The sequence below is a fragment of the Bos grunniens genome, chromosome 2, assembly GCF_055505025.1.
Source record: "Bos grunniens cultivar Pamir isolate PY7600 chromosome 2, Bosgru_T2T1.0, whole genome shotgun sequence".
NCBI lineage: Eukaryota > Metazoa > Chordata > Mammalia > Artiodactyla > Bovidae > Bos > Bos grunniens.
In genome coordinates this window covers 89065664-89091403 of record NC_141166.1, presented here as the reverse complement: position 1 = coordinate 89091403, position 25740 = coordinate 89065664, and the positions used below count along the sequence as shown (strand labels likewise).

At 37.7% G+C, this 25740-nt stretch overlaps 1 protein-coding gene across 23 annotated transcripts in view; it reads right to left on the bottom strand.

Annotated features, from left to right (window-relative positions):
* The window catches only part of MBD5 (methyl-CpG binding domain protein 5), a 488069-nt gene that overhangs the window by 49108 nt on the left and 413221 nt on the right, over positions 1 to 25740 (bottom strand). For 13 of the 23 annotated variants that reach the window (XM_086352266.1, XM_086352261.1, XM_086352309.1 and 10 more), the window contains 4 exons: positions 22532 to 22705; positions 8473 to 9145; positions 3447 to 3549; positions 2174 to 2354 (listed from right to left, as the gene is read on the bottom strand). In XM_086352266.1, coding sequence (XP_086208392.1) covers positions 2174 to 2354; positions 3447 to 3549; positions 8473 to 8585 — 397 coding nt within the window. In that variant the 5' untranslated portion in view covers positions 8586 to 9145; positions 22532 to 22705. Of the gene's footprint in view, positions 1 to 2173; positions 2355 to 3446; positions 3550 to 8068; positions 8213 to 8472; positions 9146 to 22531; positions 22706 to 25740 lie in introns of all 23 variants that reach the window. The other 10 variants (XM_086352262.1, XM_086352284.1, XM_086352296.1 and 7 more) reach the window with 5 other exon arrangements.

The window sequence follows — 25740 nt, the reverse complement described above, 5'->3', positions numbered from 1 at the left end:
TCTGAAGCTGGTAAAAGAGTAGAAATTAATCCAATCAAGTATATAGTTTTAAAAGGAGATGGAGATATACCTTATATGCCTATACTAATTTAATTAAATATTTATCTTTAATTTCATTAATGAAACTAGAATGTATAGAATATGACAAAGGACCTAGATCAAGATTCTGCTTCAGTCATTAAAAAGGCAACAAGGCAGACTCTGTAGGCAGGGCTGAAACTGCTATGATGTGAAGTGAGAACAGCAGTAAATATATGAGTACGTGCAAACACATGTGCAAGGTACAGCGTGAAAATGAAAACACACTTACATCAAGGTGGCAGGACAGTGGTTAATTTTAAATAGCTTATTACTATTAAATGTTTTTAAATTGTTGCAATACCTTATAATTAAAAAAATGTAGCTCGTTAAAAGAAATAACAATTCACTAAAGTATTTTTTTCTTACATACCTTAGTGGAGCAATTTTTCTGATCATTCCTGTTAAAATTTAAAGGTTAGTTTAAAGGTAATAGGGTTACTGAAGAGGAGCTGTCTGCTAATAATTGTCAAACTTGTCTCTCCCTGCCTTCTTCACAGAATTCTAGGAGTGACCTGTATGGTATCACAACTGCTTCTCTTTGTATCTAAAGCTATCAGTAATTTGGCCCCAATTTACTTATGCAGGTTTAATTTTCTACTTGTGTCACATTAGTCTCCACCTCATTCCTTAACTATTCCATAGTTGTTCTGGACAAGAATTTTATTTTCCTTATATGTCTAAATCCTACTATTCCCAGGGCTGGTTCAAATCTGAGTTCTACAATAAAGCTTTCTGATCACTGCAGGTTACACTCCTCATCCCTATTTTTTTTAACTATGCAGAGCAATGTTACTTATCTTTCACAAACAAATGCTTTGGTGTTCAGCCATATTTTATCCAGAATTACTATTCAAGTGTTAACTGTAATATTCTGGAGTTCATATTCTAGCCCTTACGAAGAAAAGTTCCTCAGCCTCAAAGTATAATTCCACAAATTACATATGAATCATAAAGGGAAAATGTACCTCAGTAATGGACATAACTTTAACCAAGCAATCAAACTTGATGTCATCAATATGGGATTAAACTGCCATTACGTGCTTCCTAATAAAGACATAGTATCGCCTATGCAGTATTCCTACCAAACTGTGTTTAACTTCAATAAAAATATAAGGAAGCAATCAGGCAAATCCAAACTGAGGAACATCTATAAAACTGGCCTAGACTCTTAAAAAATATCAGTGTCATGAAAGATTTAAAAAGACTGGGGAACCAGTGTAGATTAAGGAAATAAAACAACTAATTACATCATAGTTGCATCATATTTGCATTCTGCATTAAAAAAAGAGATTGGGTTGAAAAAAGCTCTAAGAATATTATTAGGACAACTGGAGAAATCTGAATATAGACTGCATATTAGATAATACTATTATATCAGTTTTAAATTTCCTGAATATGATAATTAGACTGCGGTTTATGTAAGAGAACATCCATGTGTGTTGAAATACTTATGGGTGAACTGTCACAATTATCTGTAGCTCCTGAAACAAAATATTAATTGGTAAGTCTAGGGTATTTAATAAATTGTTTATGTAATTTTTCTGCAGCTTTGAAATTTTTTAAAACTGAAAGCATGTGTGCATGCATGTGTTGGATAGAGGTGTAAAAAGTTCCTGGTAAGGTGATTTCTGTTAGTAGGCATTCAATATACAGCTATTAAATGACTCAAAGCATAATACTGCTAGTTCTTGACAACATTGCTAGCTGTATTTGTGGACTGATACTACATACTCCAATTCAGCCCTAGGAAAAAGGCTACATTTGTTTCCTAAAAACCAATGACCCTTTCTCTTTTGTTAGCTCAGCTCTATGTACCTTCATAGTATTTGTAGGTGCTATTTGGTGTTTATTCTGCTCATTTAATTAAATGACTTGGATAGGGAATTTTGGGAGACAACTTCATGGGAATTTTTCAGAACTAATTATCAATTGTAGTGAAAAGATAAAACATACATAATTTTAAATGCATTGTGTGTGGTTGAAAAGTGGACTCAGAAAATGCTTGGCAAGGTGGTTTCTAATGACTCCTTCTCCAGGAGTCACTAGAGGAGTGGGGGAGGAAAACTCCTAAACCCTTCACCATATTACATACTTGTTCCTCCTCCGGGACTGGTGAGCACCAGAGAAGGGTGTGGGGTTTCCATGCTTTTATGAAGTGTGGCCACTGCAATGATTTTTCTTTTATGTATGCATAGCTTTGTGACATCTTCATCTGCTTTAACATCTTCTGCAGTTCTTTGTTTCACAGCAGCTCCAGGATCAAAATTAAACACCTGGAAAAAGCACAGCCTTTGTTTAAAATATGTCTGCAAAAATATTAAGTAAAAAGATCCCCTTGTTTAAAAAAAAAAGTTCTGCATAGATTAACCCATATATCTGAAGAAAACTTTCTCAAGTTTTTAAATTTAAGAAAAGCAACTTTATATATAATGTAATAAATACCTTCTGCTGAACTTACGGTTTTTAGTGGCAGGGAAAATAATGAAAATTATTCTAATTCTATGACAGCCAAGATAAATACATGGAAAAGTATAGTATCTGATAATGTTCCCAATTTTAGGTACTTCCTGCTGTTACAATAGTACAAAAAAACATATAAAATACAGTTAAAACCCCTAAAATCTGACATTGCTACATGCTAATTTTTTCTTTGGCTTTATTTTATTGCTATATATATTACCTTTTTACTGATTAAAAAAAATCTACTACTCTATTTAAAAAATATTTATTGTATATATACATATAAGCTGTTTCAAGTGCTTTTTCTTGAAAGAGGTGACACAAATAAAAAAGAAAAAGTTGTGTATTGATCTTTAGTTCTGAGATTAGCTCTATTGTAGGTATTCAGAGAATAATGACCTGTGTCTATAGTATATATTTTTAATCATTTAAAATGATTTTGCTTTTTACCTTGCAAAAGAGTAAAACAGTTTCACTTTTGGCTAGAAAGGTTCAGCTTTGTGATTTTAGAAATATTTGTGGCAGATTTATCAACACCAGTGCTAAATATAACATTGCAGACTGAGCAGTAAGGAAAGAAAATACTGCACTATTAAAGAGTGAGCATGGGTATAGCTCTAAGAAAAAGGTTCAAAACAGGTGTTTTTTTTTTGCAAAAGAGATTTTGATGAAATATTTAATAGGAATATAGGTTTGTCACCTTTGAAAATGACTCTTGGACTTGAACTATTTTCCACAATTTTTACGTATTCCAAAATGCATGCAAAAGGTATCTAACGTAAGACTTTAAAATGCATATATGATTGCAGAAGTAATATAAAAATGAAATGCCAAATGAGAAAAGCAAATATATGAAACACCTAAAAAATAAAAAATTGCTGATACATCTATTGCGAAATGGTTACCTTGGGAAGAATAAGAGGACATTCCAAGCCACACTTGCATGTTCCGTCAGTAAGCAGGTATGTTTTAACCTGCTCCAAGCAAGATAACAAAGACCCACTGGGACTGTAAAAATAGTTTAAAAAAACATCAGGAAATAATTCTGACTGCACATATTACATGAAAAAAAGGCATAATTTATAGTCTCACTGTCCTTCACAGGATAATATTTTCCTACTAAGGAAAAGCATTTTCTTTGTCAATATTATGTTAGCTACTAAATTATAGCCTTTAACACTATTGCTCTTTCTTTTGAACCAAAATATTTCTCAGAAAAATACAGATCTTCATAGAAAAACAAAAGTACTTTGACAACCGAGAGCAGAGTAAGGATGAGAAAAATGATATACTTAAAAAAGTGTAGGTAAGAAGGAACAAGAAAACTACATGAAAGTAATCATTATCATTTTGAACCAGAAGATCTATTTTGAAAGCTGTTGGAGAAAAACTGAAATTTCGGAATGTGTTGGAGGTCAAACCAGAAAGTCACTAAGTCTATGAAAGTTTGGGCTAACAAGTTCTTTCCTTTAATCTTGCAGCTCTAGGACCAAGTTGTCCCTCTGTAAAAACAAGTCTCTCTTGTTTCTTTCTCATTCATGTGTTTCTTTGAATACAGATCAGAATGTTGCCAAGCTCAAATTCTAGTGAAGAGCCACGGTGGACTGATAAGGATGGGGATCTCGAGGAAACAGTTTTAGGTGGCAGAAAAGTGCCTTGCAGGCCTTACAGCTGGTGACTGGGTAGTGCTCTCAATGTTACTATTCTTTGGGTGACAGAAGTCAGTATTACGTGATTACTGATCAAATTTAAGTCTATACATTAGGTACTAATTCAGATGACAGGTTAAGTCTTTAATGTTTATTTACATGAGGATTAGTTTAAAATGGGCAATTTTTATCTTAGGACTTTCATTATTAACGTATTGATCTTACAACCTGCATACATATTATGTTTTGAAATTATTATATACTTTTCACTCAAGAATATCTTTTATTTATGACTATTTACCAAAACTTTCACTTAACGCCTTCTGATAAAATTTCCAGAAACAATACTCTCCATTTTGTAAACAGAGCATTACACTACTTGTCATTGTTCAGTCGCCTAGTCATGTCTGACTCTTTGAGACCCCATGGTCTACAGCATGCCAGGCCTCCCTGTCCCTCACCATCTCCTAGAGTTTGCCCAAATTCATGTTCATTGCATCAGTGATGACGTCCAGCCGTCTCAGCCTCTGACACTCTCTTCTCCTTCTGCCCTCAATCTTTCCCAGCATCAGGGACTTTTCCAATGAGTAGTCTGTTCTCATTAGATGACCAAAATACTGGAGCTTCAGTGTCACTATCAGTCCTTCCAGTGAATATTCAGGGTTGATCTCTCTTAAGACTAACAGATTTGATCTCCTTGCTGTCCAAGGGACTTTCAGGAATCTTCTCAAGCAACACAGTTCGAAGGCATCAATTTTTTGGCATTCTGCCTTCTTCACGGTCCAGCTCTCACAACCATATGTGACCACTGGGAAAACCATAGCCTTGACTATACAGATCTTTGTCTGCAGAGTAATGTTTCTGCTTTTCAGCACACTGTCTAAGTCTGTCATCACTCTGCTGCCAAGAAGCAATCAATGAACTTCTGATTTCATGGCTGAAGTCACCATTCGCAGTGGTTTTGAACACCAAGAAGAGGAAATCTGTTACTACTTCCACCTTTCCCCTTTCTATTTGCCATGAAGTAATGGTGGCAGATGCCATGATCTTAGTTTTTTTTTTAGTATTTAGTCTTAAGCTGGCTCTTTCACTGTCCTCCTTCACCCTCATCAAGAGGCTCTTTAGTTTTTCTTTGCTTTCTGCCATTAGAGTGGTATCATTGGCATATCTGAGGTTGCTGATATTTCTCTTGCCTATCTTGATTCCGGCTTGTGACTCATCCAGCCTGGCATTTCTCATCATGTGCTCAGCATATAGGTTAAACAAACAGGGTGACAGCAGACAGCCCTGTCCTACTCCTTTCTTGATCTTGAACCAATCAGTTGTTCCATACAGGGTTCTAACTGTTGCTTCTTGACCCATAAACAGGTTTCTCAGGAGATAGGTAAGATGGTCTAGTATTCCCATCTCTGTAAGAGCTTTCCACAGTTTGCCATGATCCACACAGTCAAAGGCTTTACGGTAGTCAATGAAACAGAGATAGAGGTTTTTCTGAAATTCTCTTGCTTTCTCTATAATCCAACGAATGTTGGCAATTTGATTTCTAGTTCTTCTTTCTTTTCTAAACCCAGCTTGGACATCTGGAAGTTCTTGGTTTGCTGAAGCCGAGCTTGCAAGATTTTAAGCACGACCTTACTAGCATGGGAGATAAGTGCGATTGTCTGATGGTTAGCACATTCTTTGGTACTACCCTTCTTGGAAATTGGGATGAGGATTGACCTTTTCCAGTCAATCTTTTACACTGCTTTTTACAGACCTTTTACACTACTAGGTGTAGACTATTCTGCTTCTACAAAAATACAGGTAGTAGTTTGGTGCCTATAAATAAACCTGCTTTAGAATGCAATTCATATTTTATTTACGGACAACCATATAATTGTGACTTGCTGCTGTTGCTAAGTCACTTCAGTCGTGTCCGACTCTCTGTGACCCCAGAGACGGCAGCCCACCAGGCTCCTCCATCCCTGGGATTCTCCAGGCAAGAACACTGGACTGGGTTGCCTTAGGCATGTAGAAAAATCACAATTAAAATCCTCAACTTTGTTAACTCATTCATTTATTTGGGCTAACACTTTTTTCCAGATGATATGCAAAGAATAAGAATTCCCATATTACAGATTGGAGTTCTACCCAATGGGAGGGCCAGCAAGGTGTTTTGGAGGTCTGGTAGCTTTGATAAAACAAAATCACTAGTTATTATGTGAAGAATTCCAGAATATTGTGAAAAGAAACTGTCTCATGTGTTATGGTTAAAGAAAGTCTATGAATGAATCCTAATGGATTTAATTGTAAATTAAACTTGAATACAAGAATTCCTGAATTCTATAATATTAGAGTACTCCAGACACTTTAGAAACACTTCCTCTCAATCAGTCAGTTGGGCTCTTTCCTTCAGTTGCAGCTCTTTAATTAACTTCTGGGAGTAATAATTAACATAAAAATAGTTAGAAGTCTTACGGCATAGATAAAGCTTAGAAGATTGGAAGCAGGTGGGAAATTTAATGTGCAGCCTCAATGCCACCCTGAGGCAGGAACAGCTGGAAACTAAACTAAAAATTATAAGCAAACTACACATTGCAAAGGAAGCTATAGAAGGAGGGCTAGCCTCTTATATACGTTCAAGTGGTAAGTTAACCAGTTACACATACACATGAAGCAAACCTATGCTGGGTTTAATTTATCTGAAGGTGTTTTAGCTTATCTGGCAAAGTTAGTTTCCAAAATAATCCCTAGTGTGCAGATTTGGGTTGGGAGAATTAAAACGAACTTATACTAACAGTAAAGTCTACTCAGACTTGGGATGTCATGAGCAAGACAACTGACAGACTTCCAGACTGAATTTGCCTTAACTCTCAGCAACCTAAAAAGCTGATTTATCTTTCACACGGAGAAAGAAGAAACAAAACAAAACAAAACAAATAAACTGAAATTATCAAGATTTTTGGAGTTAACTGCTCTTAGTTGTAAATATATAACACTTGCTCCTTACAGACTAGAACAACTGTAAACAGGAACACAACACCGGTGTCTTGCTACATTACACTGATAAAGTATTCCTGGAAGTTTGGTAACAGGATTGGCAATAGAAACACTTTGGGAAAGTTATCCCTCGTGTCCTCATCCATCTAATCTTTAATGGGGTGAGCTCCACGTTCCCTGCTTTCTTATCCCTTCACTTCAATTAATACAGAGCACCTCCTAAATATTACAGAAATTAAAAAAGATGTTCAAAAGAATTTCAGTTGGTCATTAAGTTTACCTCAAGAAATAACTTCTACCAAACAAACAAATCCAGGACAGGATCTGAACTGACTTCTGAGATGTTATAGTACAAAATTGTCTGAGTATGTATCATGTGAAATTCCTCATTTATATAAATACAGCTTTGCACAAACAAGAATTTCACTGAAGCTGAGATACAAATAAAAGTAATAATGATGAACTGAAAGCAACATAATTAATCTAATGATGCAATGTGATATCTTTTAAAAAGTTCTCTTCATCATAGCTTTTTAAAAAATTACATCACAGAGAAAGATTTATGGTATCCTACTCACATATTTACCAATAAACTACAAAGTAAGGAACTTAGGTGCCAATTATTTAATAGTAAGACTAAAAGTTCTTGCGAACAGTTATTTCATTCAACTTGCTCAACATAACAAAGACCATCAAAATTTAAAATAACAGGTATTTACATGTAATCTGTATGATTTTTACTTGTGAGATGACTCCATCATGACTTTTTCTTTTTTATTATTATATGCAGGGAATAGATTAAAAACTGCACAGAAAAAACAGGTAAATTATTTTTAGTTAATATCAGGCATTAAGAAACTGGTAATTGAAACTGCCTATAGAGAAAAACACAACCTTACATCAGAGTAGCCAGCGGAAGCACTATGAAGGACAATAATATTGTCAGGAGACATCGGGTCTATTTTCAGTATTTTACATTCTCCTGCGAATGTGGTAATGATGCTCATGGGTTTCTTTTAGAAATCTTCATCTTTTTCTTTATCCTTGTTAGAGAGATAAGCAGGGTGACACTTTATATAAACACAAATAATGCATAAAAATCCTCTCTTGTAACCTAAGGCAGGTTTTATATTGCAAAATAATATAAATAAAAACACAATATTTCCAGCACAAAGATCATTTATTCAAATTGACTTGAGGTGCTACCAGTCACAATATTTTACGTTCTCAGAGGAACAGGCTGTACCTTCTTTATTTGGTGGCTGCAAACTTGGAGATAATGCAGGGAATAGGAAGGGCTCACCTGATGTAAAGCACTCCATTTTGATCCACACGACGCTGCCAACCCACAGGAACTTGTATAGCTGGAAGACCTCCATCCTTGTCCCCTCCGTCACACTCCTTGCCTCCATTCATTTTCTGTGTCTGCTTAGGACTCCCCAAAGATATCAGCAATAAGATGATGTCCTTGTATTACAGGGCATCGTGGCCTTCAAAAATGGCCAATGCAGCACAGTTTTCCCCAGACTGTACAAAATGCATTGGGAAGCTTCAGCTCAGTTTGGAACCAAGTCCTTGAAATCTGCCATTGTAGAAAAAATCAGTTTCCCATTATAATCTACATTAAATAACCAATATTTAATTCCTAAGGATGGTCTACATGGGTAAAAACAAGTGCTTCTGACTAACGAAAATCATATTCAGCGATGCTGGTACCTGTCTGAAGTGGGAGAGGGGAGGAGTGTAAGTTTTTAGTTCAACATTTTGTCTTGAACCTTCATGTTGGACTAAAACAACCTCTATTGTTTAGAAACTGGTCTCATTTTTATAGTGTGAGTCAGTTAATATTTTCAGGTACTACCCGCCTTTATAGGCCACATTCTTTAAAGTTTCTCTTCATCTTCCAATCTGAATCCAAGATGTTGCAAGTTGGTTCATCTGATGTTTTCATGTCTTCAAAATTCCAGTAAGGTAGCCTGAAACACATATAAATACGTAAACACTATATTTAATAATGAAAAACTGAGAAGCTGCACACTTTTAAAAATGGAATAAATTGGTAAGTGTAGCAAGCCATTTTGATGTCCTTTGCTGTCAAATCACATGTCAAAGTCAACTTTTCTTCTTCCAGCTTGATCTACTTACTCCAGATCAACCAGTCTGCTGGCTCTTCAACACATGTAGCTTTCTAATTACTAGAGACAGACTCATAACCATGGCATTACATATATATACAACCTCCTTCTGGCAATAAAAACATATCTATCACCTCTTGTGACCTAACAACTAGAAAGCTGTGTGTTAATACAATCACTTTTGATTACTCTTTAATTCTACAAACCCCTATAATTAACTTTTCTAATCATTATATTCACCTAAACAAGAGGGTTTTTTTGAAGAGAAAATTAAAAGGAAATAAACACACACGTGCATTCCCAAGTATGAGAAGACTTTCCCCCACTGTTCTGGGCTATAAGAGTGGGAATTGCTTTACTTAAGATTTACAAATTCCCTTCTATTATGGAGTATTCTCTTAATTCCTTTTTTTGTGTCACAAGGTACTGTTTGGGGAGAAGACACATGGCCTGAAACAGCAGCAGTCAGTGCTAAGGTGGAATGCTACAAGAGGTCATCTTAATGGAACTGGTGAATAAACAAATATGGCAAATAAATTTTTAAAAAGATTTAGTACTTAATTCTGGTGAAAAATGTGATACCACAACTGCTAGCATTGTTGTGGCAAACAAGACTTTTTATAATCAATTTAATACACAGTGTGTGATTACCTTGTGGAACTCATGAAAGTACACTAAAGGATGAATGAAAAAAACTATTCTAGTGTTACATGAGTGGGGCTTGTAGTTTGTTGATAAAAATTTCTGGTGACAGCATCATCCATGATTAAAAATGCTGAATCTTAAACAACTTAACTGAAAGTAAAGGTAATATGCTCTCAAAAACTCTGTTAAATGACTTAAGATTCATATCACAGTATTAAGACTGTTTAAATTTTTAATAAAAATATTTTAGATAGTTTTATATATTCATGTATGACTCAGTCAACAAATTAAATAAATTAAACAGTGTTAATAGACATAAAACTACTCAAGTTCCAAACCTTTCTTCAGATTTTTTCATTGGGAAAGTAGGAGAATACTTTATAGTTAAAAGCATTATGTATTCAGGCATATGCCTTATTTGCTGGCTTGCCTGTGAGGCAGATTAAAGAGGAGCTACCCCACGTCCGAGGTCAGGGGCAGAAGCCGGGAGGACCCCATGACTGAAGGGCGGTGGCCAAGAGGAGTTACCCCACGTCCGAGGTCAGGGGCAGCGGCCGAGAGTGCCAGGCTGCGACGGCGCAGGAACGGCCGAGAAGAGCTACCTGAGTCCGAGGTCAGGGGCGGCAACCGAGAGGAGCTACCCCACGCCCCCACGCCCCCACGCCCGAGGCCAGGGGCGGCGGCCAGGAGGACCAACCCCACGTCCAAGCAGCAGTGGCTGCGCGGGCGCAGGAAGGCCTAGAGGAGCTATCCCACGTAGAAGGTCAGGAAGGGCAGCTGTGAGGAGATACCCCTCATCCAAGGTAAGAAGCAACAGCTGTGCTTTGCTGGAGCAGCCGTGAAGAGATACCCCAAGCCCAGGGTAAGAGAAACCCAAGTAAGACGGTAGGTGTTGCAACAGGCATCAGAGGGCAGTCACACCGAAACCATATTCACAGAAAACTAGTCAATCTACTCACACTAGGACCACAGCCTTGTCTAACTCAATGAAACTACGCCATGCCCGTGGGGCAACCCAAGACGGGCGGGTCATGGTGGAGAGGTCTGAAAGAATGTGGTCCACTGGAGAAGGGAATGGCAAACCACTTCAGTATTCTTGCCTTGAGAACCCCATGAACAGTATGAAAAGGCAAAATGATAGGATACTGAAAGAGGAACTCCCCACATCAGTAGGTGCCCAATATGCTACTGGAGATCAGTGGAGAAATAACTCCAGAAAGAATGAAGGAATGGAGCCAAAGCAAAAACAATACCCAGCTGTGGATGTGACTGGTGATAGAAGCAATGTCCGATGCTGTAAAGAGCAGTATTGCATAGGAACCTGGAAATGTCAGGTCCATGAATCAAGGCAAATTGGAAGTAGTCAAACAAGAGATGTCAAGAGTGAATGTCGACATTCTAGGAATCAGTGAACTGAAATGGACTGGAATGGGTGAATTTAACTCAGATGACCATTATATCTACTACTGCGGGCAGGAATCCCTCAGAAGAAATGGAGTAGCCATCATGGTCAACAAAAGAGTCCAAAATGCAGTACTTGGATGCAGTCTCAAAAACGATAGAATGATCTCTGTTCATTTCCAAGGCAAAGCATTCAATATCACAGTAATCCAAGTCTATGCCTCAACCAGTAATGCTGAAAAAGCTGAAGTTGAATGGTTAAGACCTACAAGACCTTTTAGAACTAACACCCAAAAAGATGTCCTTTTCATTATAGGGGACTGGAATGCAAAAGTAGGAAGTCAAGAAACACCTGGAGTAACAGGCAAATTTGGCCTTGGAATATGGAATGAAGCAGGGAAAGACTAATAAGAGTTTTGCCAAGAAAATGCACTGGTCATAGCAAACACCCTCTTCCAACAACACAAGAGAAGACTCTACACATGGACATCACCAGATGGTCAACACCAAAATCAGATTGATTATATTCTTTGCAGCCAAAGATAGAGAAGCTCTATACAGTCAACAAAAACAAGACCAGGAGCTGACTGTGGCTCAGATCATGAACTCCTTATTGCCAAATTCAGACTTAAATTGAAGAAAGTAGGGAAAACCACTAGACCATTCAGGTATGACCTAAATCAAATCCCCTATACAGTGGAAGTGAGAAATAGATTTAAGGGCCTAGATCTGATAGAGTGTTTGAGGAACTATGGACGGAGGTTCGTGACATTGTACAGGAGACAGGGATCAAGACCATCCCCATGGAAAAGAAATGCAAAAAAGCAAAATGGCTGTCTGGGGAGGCCTTACAAATAGCTGTGAAAAGAAGAGAAGTGAAAAGCAAAGGAGAAAAGGAAAGATATAAGCATCTGAATGCAGAGTTCCAAAGAATAGCAAGAAGAGATAAGAAAGCCTTCCTCAGCGATCAATGCAAAGAAATAGAGGAAAACAACAGAATGGGAAAGACTACAGATCTCTTCAAGAAAATTAGAGATACCAAGGGAGCATTTCATGCAAAGATGGGCTCTGATAAAGGACAGAAATGGTATGGACCTAACAGAAGCAGAAGACATTAAGAGGTGGCAAGAATACACAGAAGAACTGTACAAAAAAGATCTTCATGACCCAGATAATCACGATGGTGTGGTCACTCACCTAGAGCCAGACATCCTGGAATGTGAAGTCAAGTGGGCCTTAGAAAGCATCACTATGAACAAAGCTAGTGGAGGTGATGGAATTCCAGTGGAGCTATTCCAAATCCTGGAAGATGATGCTGTGAAAGTGCTGCACTCAATATGCCAGCAAATTTGGAAAACTCAGCAGTGGCCACAGGACTGGAAAAGGTCAGTTTTCATTCCAATCCCAAAGAAAGGCAATGCCAAAGAATGCTCAAACTACTGCACAATTGCACTCATCTCACACACTAGTAAAGTAATGCTCAAAATTCTCCAAGCCAGGCTTGGGCAATACGTGAACCGTGAACTTCCTGATGTTCAAGCTGATTTTATAAAAGGCAGAGGAACCAGAGATCAAATTGCCAACATCTGCTGGACCATCGAAAAAGCAAGAGAGTTCCAGAAAAACATCTATTTCTGCTTTATTGACTATGCCAAAGCCTTTGACTGTGTGGATCACAATAAACTGTGGAAAATTGTCCAAGAGATGGGAATACCAGAACACCTGACCTGCCTCTTGAGAAACCTGTATGCAGGTCAGGAAGCAACAGTTAGAACTGGACATGGAACAACAGACTGGTTCCAAATAGGAAAAGGAGTACGTCAAGGCTGTATATTGTTACCCTGCTTATTTAACTTATATGCAGAGTACATCATGACAAACGCTGGACTGGAAGAAGCACAAGCTGGAATCAAGATTGCCAAGAGAAATATCAATAACCTCAGATATGCAGATGACACCACCCTTATGGCAGAAAGTGAAGAGGAACTAAAATGCCTCTTGATGAAAGTGAAAGAGGAGAGTGAAAAAGTTGGCTTAAAGCTCAACATTCAGAAAACTAAGATCATGGCATCCGGTCCCATCACTTCATGGGAAATAGATGGGGAAACAGTGGAAACAGTGTCAGACTTTATTTTTTTGGGTCCAAAATCACTGCAGATGGTGACTGCAGCCATGAAATTAAAAGACGCTTACTCCTTGGAAGGAAAGTTATGACCAACCTAGACAGCATATTCAAAAGCAGAGACATGACTTTGCCAACAAAGGTCCGTCTAGTTAAGGCTATGGTTTTTGCAGTGGTCATGTATGGATGTGAGAGTTGGACTGTGAAGAAGGCTGAGCACCGAACAATTGATGCTTTTGAACTGTGGTGTTGGAGAAGACTCTTGAGAGTCCCTTGGACTGCAAGGAGATCCAACCAGTCCATTCTGAAGATCAGCCCTGGGATTTCTTTGGAAGGAATGATGCTAAAGCTGAAACTCCAGTACTTTGGCCACCTCATGTGAAGAGTTGACTCATTGGAAAAGACTCTGATGCTGGGAGGGATTGGGGGCAGGAGGGGAAGGGGACGACAGAGGATGAGATGGCTGGATGGCATCACTGACCTGATGGACGTTGAGTCTGAGTGAACTCCAGGAGTTGGTGATGGACAGGGAGGCCTGGTGTGCTGCGATTCATGTGGTCCCAAATAATCGGACACGACTGAGCGACTGAACTGAATTGAACTGAATGAAGCATGTACTAATTTAGCTGAAAGTCAGGAACCATAGGGATGGGAGTGGGAAACACTGGCAAGCAGTGGGAAAAGCAGCAAAACTTTATTGGGAAAAATGTGGAGTATAAAGGAAAGTGCCAAGTAGTGCATTTTCAGTGGTGACTCAAGGTGCTAATTACATTGCTAGGTCCACTCCACTGGGTCTATGCCTCTTATAGAAATGACCTGCTTGCATGCATAGCACCTTATTTCTGTCTCTCATTCATTGCTCCTTTAACCATGATCCCTGTTGATCATGTATGTGTTTATTCATATTTCATTCTACAGTTAGTGAGCAGCTATTACTTATGAGGCCTATGCTATGTGCTGGAGTACAAAGGTGGTGTTTGTGCTCAGCCACTTAGTCGTGTCTGACTCTTTGCAACCTCCAGCTCCTCTATCCATGGGATTCTCCAGGCAAGAATAGTAGAGTGGGCTGCCGTTTCCTCTTTCAGGGAATCTTCCCAACCCAGGGATTGAACCCTCATCTCCTGAGGCTCCTGATTCTTCACTACTGAGCCACCTGGGAAGTTCAACAAAGGTGGTAAGACACCACTTTATCCAAAGCCCAGGGCAATGTCTGGCACTAAAGAGCTGCTGAGGGGAAAACAAAAAGCTGCTGAGTGGGGAAAATAGAAAAGAAAGAGGGAGGGAGGGGGTCAGGAAAGGATGGAGAAAGCAAGGAAGGGAAGAACAGTCCCTGTTCTCAGGGAGTTTCCTGCCTAGTAGAGCTCCTGGTGCTAGTGTAAGATGAGAAAGAATTCTGTGTCATTCTGGACTCCCAGTCTGATCAAACAGCAACAGACACTGATGAGTAAACATGATTTTTACAGTCTTTTTTTCACACTCATTTTATTACCTTACTTTTCCCTAAAGCAAAGTCTTCCATGGCCTGTGGTCTTTAGATTGGACTAGCTCTCATTTTCCTTACTTTCAAGCTTTCTGATCATTTGATGCCAATTTCTCTTTCTTTTTGATTTGCCTGCTCTTGCGTGTGACTCCAACTTTCCTGAGATGGACTGGCTCACGCCCTTAAGTAATTTCTGGATCTGCCAGATAATGACATCAGACTGATTTCTGCCAAATATCTTCCTCATATTTCAGTAATCAAAACTACAAAGATCTGACGGCTGGGTTTTAGCCTGCAGTTTTGAAAGCATGGTCCTGGGACCACCATCATTACTGTTAACAGCTGGGATCCTGTTACAAATGCAGAATCACAGAACTGACCCCATACTTTCTTAATCAGAAACCCTGGAGGGCAATCTTTTAAAACAAACAAACAAACAAACAAGCCCTCTAGGTGATTCAATGGCATGCTCAAGTTTGAGACCCACTGACTCAGACTTCTGTACCAGCTTCCCTTCCCAGGATAGGACCTGGTTTTACATTCCCACGGCTGGCCCACTTCTTCGTTTTGTTCCTGGGAGGGTCATCCTTTTTTTTTTGGCTGATACTTTGGCATTTTAGAGGCAGCTTAAGGAAATGGCAACCCACTCCAGTGTTCTTGTCTGGAGAATCCCAGGGACGGGGGAGCCTGGTAGGCTACCTTCTACGGGGTCACACAGAGTTGGACACGACTGAAGTGACTTAGCATAGCATAGCATAATTGTTAAGGGCCTTAGGAACTCCTCAGAGAGCTGAAGTCCAGCGACTATTATCATTTGTTTATCTCTAAGTGGGACTGATTTCCTCAACATTTATTTTATAAATTTGGAAAATTCAGAGATGTTTGTGATGAAAATTAAAATTGAACTCTAATCTCACTGTTGAATAATAACCACTGCAAACGTGGATGACTTTCAATCATTGTTTTAAAAAAGTTTTAAAAGCACACGTTAAAAAGAGTCTAATAAACAATGAGCTACCGCTCCAAATTTACAATGCATTTTGTCACTTTGCTTATTTAAAAAAAAAAACAAAAACACTTAGAAAATATTACAGATGAAGTTCAATACTATCCCTCACTCCCATCCAGTTTCTCTTTTTAGTCCTGTTCCCCTCCCCTCTGGCCTAAAGAAAACTAACACTCCTATTCTGGTCTGTAGAGAGTCCCTTGGACTGCAAGGAGATCAAACCAGTCAATCCTAAAGGAAATCAACCCTGAATATTCATTGGAAGGACTGATGTTGAAGCTGAAGCTCCAATACTTTGGCCACCTGATGCGAAGAGCTGACTTATTGGAAAAGACCCTGATGCTGGTAAAGACTGAGGACAGAAGAAGGGGACGACAGAGGAGGAGATGGTTGGATGGCATCACTGACTCAATGGACATAAGTTTGAGTAAGCTCTGGGAGCCACTAGGGAAGCCCACAGATGGACAGGGAAGCCTGGTGTGCTGCAGTCCATGGGGTCTCAAAGAGTCAGACATGACTCAGTGAATGAACAGCAACAATCAATCCTTCCAGGCTATGTTTTTACAGGTAAACAATATTTGGCTTTGTTATAAGTATTTTAAAGTTTTTATTTTACATAAATACTATTATACATACATATTCTTCAACTTGCTTTTTAAAATTCAACATTGTTTTGAGTGCTATCTCTGTTGACATATACAGATCTATCTCTTCTGCAGAAATATAGATCCAATTTGTTCATTTTAAACATCTGAATAGTATTCTATCATATAAATTTACAAATATTCATCTATTGGAATATCAATCATATTAATGTTGGGTCTGCACATTTAAACTTTGGAGGCACTGCCAAATTGCTATTGAAAAAAGCTAAGGTAATTCCAATTTTTTTCTATGTATAATAGTGCCTTCTTTAAATACTGAATTATTACCACTTTGCACTTTATTTTCAACTTAAGCATTTTACTATGGCATTCAATATTTACTTCCCTTTTGTGGAAATAGATTTTTCTCCTAAATTTTCACAGTTACAAATAAATCTGAGATAAATATCTCTCTACATAAATCTATTGCCATTTTGATAGTTCACTGAGAAGGCCATGCATCTCAAACTTCTGAAAACCGATACATGCCCTCTTTTGCTAAATATTATAGTCTATTCTATTTGCCTCTGAGATTCTGATAACTTTATCTTCTATATAGACCAATTATTCAAAACTCATTCAAGTTTTTATAGTTTTATCATTAAAAACAAAAGTTTATCCTTTTTTTCAAATTTAACATAAAAACTACATACCCACAACATTTTCCCTTCACCTTGCCTGAAGATTTCATTATGATCTATCCTGTTTACATGGCTTGGTTTAACCCCAAAAGACAGAGATTAAAACAAAAATGTCCGGAAACATGAAAGGCACTTTTGTCTCACTAACACTGAGGATCAGGGATAGATCTTACACACAGGACATTATTTAAATTGATTACAAACATTTCTGGCAGAAGTAAAAATAAAAAAAGTAGGGTGTGTGTGTGTATGTGTTCTGAGGAGAATATCTGCCACCATTCTTTCAACATTTTCATTTTCCATCCCCCTTTCAATATGCAAATAAGTCTATGACAGTTGGCTTTTGTTGAACTGAATTTTAGTGACCTGATTTAATTCTTTGCATTGGCTTCATACAGAATTCAAATTAGACGTCACCTCCTCAAAGAGACACTGTAAATCCTAAGTATTCTCCCACACATTGTTAATTCACTGATACCTCTTATTAACTGATTTTTTTTTATCATTTATTTGTTTGTTAATCTTTCCCCACAGGAATGTAAACTAACTCCTTACATCAGGGACCTTGTTTCTCTAGGTTCTTTCAATAGTTCCATTTCCTGATTAAAGCAGGTTTACTGCCTCACCTACTGGGTGCTTAAATACTTGATGAAGACCACGTACATTCCAATTAGCCAACATAGTTTTATATTCTGATTTTTACCATGTAGACCTGTAAGGTTTTTAGCAACACAGACATCTAAAATGAAAGAGAAGGTTTAAAAAGAAGTCAGTAGAAGCTAGGGACTATGCATGTTGACAAAAAACACAAAGGATTTTTTTTTTTTTTGCTCTAGCTTTGTCTCTAATGATCTCACAATCTCTGAGTAATAATTTTTGTGTAGAAAAAGCATGATAGGGCTTCTAAGAAAAATAATATAACTTTTTATTTTATTTGTAAAGTACATCAGAGTTTTATTTAAATAGCTTATATACACACTTTAATTGGATTAATAAAGGAACCACTAAAATGAATGCAACCATATAAAAATGAAACCTGTATTTCAACATGATGTAGCTAAGGCAATAGATGGCTTTTTCTCTTTCTGCTTTACCAACATTCTTGTCAACCTAAGGATAAACTCACTGTGTTATGCAGTGTTAAGTATATATTTTAGAAGTTATACCCAAAATACCAAGAAGACTAGATATCAGAGAATATGACATCATGAAAATAAGTAGCTACTTTTCATAAATTTCTCTGAATAACAACAAACATCATATATTTTTCTGAATAATGTCACAAACTTGATTAATGGTGAAAACAATGAATTGATTTTTAAGTCATGTGATACTGTGAGTAAATTCTATTAAAATGTTTATCACATTAATCACACATTAATCTTGTACTCAGTGGCATTACTTGGATACACAGTAGGACAGAATGAATACTGAATGAACTACTGATTTATCAAAATGAGACCATGTAAATTAGATAAAATACCAATATTTAACATAAATGTAAATTATCACATATATTTTATACACAATGATTATAAAGTTAACTCATGAAATATTCAAAGTTTAGAAGTCTCCTCCAATAAGTCAACTATACTTCAATAACAAAAAAAGGAAGTCTCTTCCATTCTGACATTTGCAAGGATTAACGCCTCATGTTCAACACTTGAGAAGAAAGGCTCACATGAAACCTAACTCTCTATCTAAATTCTGAAACAATATGTACATGCAACAACAGATATGATTGGATTAAGAAATAACATGAGCATTAGCATTTTGAAGCATAATGTCTGAGTAGCTACAACATTATTATTATTTGATTGGGTAATAAATGGATATACTCATCCTCTTTCCATTAGTTAAATTATGCTTGTTAGGGTAACCCTAAATGATATTTGCCTCTTTCAGTTATCTTTCACCCTCATACCAATTTACACAGTTCCTTTATAGCACTTAGCCAGCCCTCCCATCCAACCTTGCCATCTGTTTCACCTTTCACCTATTTGTTTAAGCTATGCATTTTTATTTATGAGCACCCTTATCTTACAGTTATATCTTCTTTCATTTTTAAAAAATCTTCCAATAAATTAGCTTCATTTTAACTCTGGTTGTTATTTTCATTTGGTTCTTATCGTCACTGTGCAGCCACCTTTTCCAAAACAGACCTCTCAGATATATCTTTTGTAAGAGACCTAATGCCTCTGCCAGGCTCCACTTACTCACCCCAAACTACCCCAGTGCAATTTACATTTGTTTTACAGATTTATCAGGATATAAGCACATCTTTCCTGCCCTGATCGTTAAAACTCTCTGGTTTCAAACATCCTTGCCCTTTCAGTGTAAAAGAGTGTTAATGTTCAAAAACTGTGTATGAGGATGACATCAGTCCTCAGAGGCAAGGTAACACACAAACTGAACTCTGCCCATCAATGGTCAGGAGGATAATTTACCTAGAACTTACACATTCTAGGCACACAGAAGCCTTTAGAAGACTAAATGCTAAATGTAGCAGGCTGCAATTGGCCACAGATATCTTGTAGTTCCTTCCATTAGGAAATGAGATTTACTACTCTGCCCTTTGGATCCGGGCTGACCTTGTGACTTGCTTTGATCAGTAGAATGTGATATAGCTCAAGGGATGGGCCTAAGCCTCAAGAGGCCTTGTATCTTCCATTCTTGCTTCTTGGAATGCCACTGTCACACAAAGAACTGGAACTGGCCCTTTGAGGATGGAGAGAGAGAGAAATCCAGCTGGTCCGTCTGAAGCCCCAGACACATACATGAGTCCAGCCAGCACCATGTGGAACAGAGATGAGCTGTTTCATGGAGCGTAGCCTAGTCTTCCAACACACTGAATCAGCAGTATTATTTCAAACAGCCAAATACTACACTGGAAGTGATCTGAAAGTCTAAAATAGGGTTTTATTTAAATTAACTACAGTATTGAGATGCTATGTAGCTCTATCTTTTCTTTTTTTAAGTTTTGTTGAGGATAGTCATTTCTGTTTATTTTGTTTTTATTAAAAAATTTTTTTTTTCCATGCTGTGCATCATGTGGAATATTAGTTCTCTGACCAGGGATTGAACCTGTGCCCCCTGCCTTGGGAGCTTGTAGTCTTAACCTCTGGACTGCAGGGAAGTCCTGTAGCTCCATCCTTGTGACCGTGGGTAGGTTTTAAAAATTTTCTTTCCTTATAAAATGGAGATTTTATAGAACTGTTCTGCTTTGGGGATACAATAAACTAAAAGTCTTAAACCAGTACCTAGCACATAATAAATATCTACATTATTATTTATGTGCATGCATGCTAAGTTGCTTCAGTCATGTCCGAGTCTTTGTGACCCCATGGACTGTAGCCCACCAGGCTCCTCTGTCCATGGAATTTTCCAGGCAAGAATACTGGAGTGGGTTGCCATTTCCTCCTCCAGGGGATCTTCCCAACCCAGAGATCGAATTCAGGTCTCCCGCATTGAAGGCAGATTGTCTACTATCTGAGCCACCAGGGAAGCCCACTAGTATTATGCTGTTATTTCTCTATGTGGACAAAAAGGAGAGTCAGAAAGGACACATTAACCAGAATGACCTACATAGTAGAAACAAAAACTAAGGCTATCCCTTTGGCCGGTTCTAAAAATGCCTCAGCCTATCACCCTTACTTTTCTGCTTGGAATGACATCTCTCACCACCACACTCATGTTTTTCGTTAAACCAACTTCTGTTTATCTCAGTTTAAACGTCACTTCCTCAGAGAAGCCTTCCTGGTTTCTCCAGTCATTATTTGGCTTTCCAAGTCTAAACTGAATTCTCCTTATAACTCTCCCTGATAATATTCAGGAATTCACATGTATTACTACACACCACTGAGCTCTTTCTTTGCCCTTGCCATTCTACATGACTACAAAGAAAACACAATTGAGACAACTAACTTTAAGGCAAGGCTTCCCTTTGTACTTTTGAAAATATAGAAGGAAAGTGAGGGTTTGTATGCACATGAATAAAATGCTTACTATGCATTTTACTTTCTTAAAAGTCAAAAAGAAAATAATCACGGATTCCAAATATATTTTATTTTAAAAAAATTCAGAGAACTGTCTGAAAGTATAGTAGGTCACACCAGAACATCTAGGACATAATAAACTCATTACAACTCTGAGGGAAAATTTACTTATGATTTACTTCTATATATTAAGCATCAACATACTTGGCTATTTTTGCTGTTTTATAGTATAGTAAAGTTTCTCATAAGGATTATTTATAAAAACAATACTTGCCTTCATTAACATAATCTTTTTGAGAGTGCACTAAGCAAGTTGAAGGGGTGATTTTTACATTTTATCTGTGCATGATTGGTATTCTGGTTACTCAAGGTGTAGCTCCATAGGTTGAATCATTGTTAAAAATAATGTATATCAGCTTTTTAAAAATTAAAACTGTATTAAGAATGAAACAAACATGACTTTGGTCCATTTTGGGGTTGCACAACATATTGAAACAGCTAATGTTTATGTACTCTTTTACTTAAAAAAATGTTTAGCATTCTTCAATTCACCTGGCAATGGGGTTACTCAAAGAGAAAACAGGAAGACTCCTCAGCCACTGGAGAAACAAATACATTGTCTCTAAATATGTATAAATATTTAGGAACACTCAAGTCTAATCAACATCTCTAGCAAATATAATTAAATGTTAAAGATAACCATAGTCTAATTAATTATCTGAAAAGTTCTCTCAAGATGCAAGAGGAGGAAGATGGTCTCTGTGTTAATTCTAGAAGGGGGAGCCCAAACCACACAATCTTTAAGTTCCATGAAATAAATGATATTTTACTGTGTTTATTTAGCTTACACATCAGGAATGAAATGAGTAAGTAGTAATACCTGTAGATGGTTAGTGTTGTCATATGAAAAGTGTCTCAAGGAGGCTCCATTTAGCATGTGACTGCTCACTGGAATTCTGAAGGTGGCAGAGAAAATGTAGCAGCCAAAAAAAACTTACACACAAAACATTCAATTTAGAGAGGCAGGTAGTTTCAATAGCACAAAACCGGGCGTAAAATATTTTACCTAACATGCTGAAGAAAAGCAAAACATGTAGAAAATAAAGTCTCCAATTCAACAAACAGGAACTGGAGAGCAAAATATAAAACCAAGTTACAATCAGGAGGGCTCTAGGCCAAATCTCACCAGTGGTAGTATTTGGTGCACGCACAGTTTGAAAATAATAATGCAAGTGAATTAATTGACAATATTTAAATCAGAAGGCATATGAAAATTTGCATTTCTTGCTTTACCTGGGAAACTGGACAATGTGGTAACACTAGGTCAGCATTCCTGCCTTGCAACAATTATCTGGAACAGATCAGTGGCTGCTCCTTCAGACAGGACTCGGCTCTCCAGTTCACTGCAGTGGCTTCCTGCTTCATTCCCACCAGCCTGGCCTCTGTAGGCACTTGGGTTTCCAAACTCTGGAATAGAAAGGACCTTGAGGTAAGGCCTGAAGGACAGACTCTAGCCCTTGACAAGAGGTACAGCTTACTTTTCTTAATGACCACTTAACCTATACTTCACAGCTTCTTCACAAGGTTAGAGGATGAACTCTCAGTGGATATGCATTATTAGTTTATGAAGGAATGCCAGCCAGTAAGCCAGCTAGAAACACAAGCACAGTCAACTTTCTCAATGAAGTTGATTTGACCCCCAGATGATTGTTAAGTTAGAGGCAGAGGGTACAGAGAATGCTCATCCAACTTTAATCCTTTTTCTTTCTTTCTGTCGTAGACCATTGTCAGCAATACCACTATTTCAGGAATTTAATGTTGGGATCAAAGAATTATGGAACTAAACTGTACATTATCAATACTGAGTTACAAAATGACATTGTCCCCCTGACATTTAAAAGTGCTTTCTTTTAGCAAATAAGAAAAAAAATTTGTAAACACTTTCAAAACACTTGAGACCTTATCACCCTTTACTTAATTTTCTCCTAGCCATCAAGGAAACAATGGCAAGGCTGTTCCTCAGCTTGGGTTAAATTATCTTTGGTGCAGTTTAGGTCATTTTGCTCCATTTCTATAGTCACTGAACAATCTTCTGATTATTTGATGGATTTCACAGAGGCTTTGATATCATTAAGTTATGACTTAGGTATCAGATACAAGTATTTCAATCAGTGTAAACAAACCAATCAACAAACAGTCAACTGGTTTATAAATTAAGTTCTTGGAAATATAGATGGCCTGTGTCAGACCCTAGAGGCCCATCACCTTGAGAGGAATGGCAAAATCAATGTTTCTCAATTGGAAGAGTAGGGGTCACATCCTGGACCATAATTACCCCACAGGGTATTCCTCTAATTTTGGGATCTTTCCAAATATCTGGCCTCCTTTTTCTTTTTAATTTTAGGCCAAAGAAGGACAGGGGACAATGTAGGACAGGGGTAGCAGCATGCTTGAGCAATGCTATTCCTCAGAAAGCAGCCAAGAGAGATAAAGAAACAATTAAGGGATGTGGGACCAAGGTTAAATAACTAAGTTTCTATAATCTTGATATGTTAAAAGTACTCCAGGCATTACACTTAGTGTTTTAAGTATTTATCGATAATCAACTACATGTAAAGCCCTGTAATAGATACTCGGGACACAGACACAAAGAGAACCTAGTTTCCCCGGTGTCCACCACCCATCCCAGCCTAAGGAGCTTACTGCCTGAGAGGTGGGCACAGGGATTGGGCAGGTTAGGTAAACAGGTAACTTCAGGACTGAGTAATACTGGTTGTGATAGGGCTAGGTATGGAGTGCTAAAGGAACACAAAGGGCAAGTCTAGTTTTCAGGGAAAGGAGGAGGCAGGATACATTTAAGGATGCACAGAGGTTACGCAGGCAAAGAAAGGTTACTGGGAGACCTGAAACTTTAGCTAATCTGTGAAAATGATCTTAGTGTGAAAAGATTAATATTGAAGATTTTATATTTGTTTGGTAATAACAATTCCAATATTCTACTCATTTTTAGCTGGAAAGCAAGCATAAAGGTCTCATTTTCTTGGACCTATTAACCTTGAGATGTAAGTGATGAGGCATTAATGAATATTTTCCACAGGAACATCTGGATGCCTGCTCGATGACTTAAATAGAAAATGACCTGACATCTAGATAAGCAAATATTGTTCTGCAGAAGAAACACTATGAAAGAATGATGATTTGCCTCTAAGAAAGTGATTAGCTGTGACTGTATTGGAAGTAGAAGCTAAAAGAAGCAAGATATGGATGAGGGAGTCTTATTCTGTAGATAAAGTAGCTCAAAACTGTAACTATATCCTTTAATAAAAGAAGTCCATAAGTGATGAAAATAAGATGACTACTGTGCTAAAGTTGTTTTAAACAAATGTATAAATAATATTGGCCGATATTCTATCATCTGGGACTTTATAAATACACATATCAGCTCATTTAATCTTTGTCACAACCTTATAAGTAACCACCACTATTTTTTCTTTTTTAGAGCTGAGAAAATCAAGGCAAGAGAAATTAAATAATTTTATCTTCCCTTTTCCTCTCCAGTAATTAATTTCCCCTCTTTCCTAACTTTATTTTTTCTTCTTAGTATTTATCACTATGAATAACATGCTACATATTTTACAATCTATCCTATTATCATTTGTCTCCTCTGATGAGAGAGTAAGCTTTGTGAACATATGGATATATTAGTCACCAAAACAGGCAAAGGATTTTCTAGGTGGCCCTAGTGGTAAAGAACCCACCTGCCAGTGCAAGAGACATAGGAGACATGGGTTTGATTCCTGGGTTGGGAAGATTCCCTGGAGGAGGAAATGGCAACCCACTCCACTATTCTTGCCTGGAGAATCCCACAGACAGATGAGCCTGGAAGACTGCATTCCATGGGGCTGCACAAAGTCGGACATGACTGAAGAGACTTAGCACACATAATAGACAAAAACCCTTGCTAATTAAAATGAAAAATTGAAGTATAGTTGATTTACCATGTTGTGCCAATCTCTGCTATACAGCAAAGTGACTCAGTTTTACACATATATACATTCTTTTTCTGAATATTCTTTTCCATTATGGTTTCAGTTCAGTTACTCGGTCGTGTCCAACTCTTTGCGACCCCATAGACTTCAGCACGCCAGGCTTCCCGGTCCATCACCAACTACCACAGCCTACTCAAACTCATGTCCATTGCGCCAGTGATGCCATCCAACCACATCCTCTATCGTCCCCTTCTCCTCCGGCCTTCAATCTTTCCCAGCATCAGGGTCTTTTCCAATGAGTCGGTTCTTTGCATAAGGTGGCCAAAGTATTGCAGTTTCAGCTTCAGTATCAGTCCTTACAATGAATATTCAGGACTGATTTCCTTTAGAATTGACAGGTTGGATCTCCTTGCGGTCCAAGGGACTCTCAAGAGTCTTCTCCAACACCACAGTTCAAAAGCATCAATTTTTCGGCACTCAACTTTCTTTATAGTCTAACTCTCATAATCATAC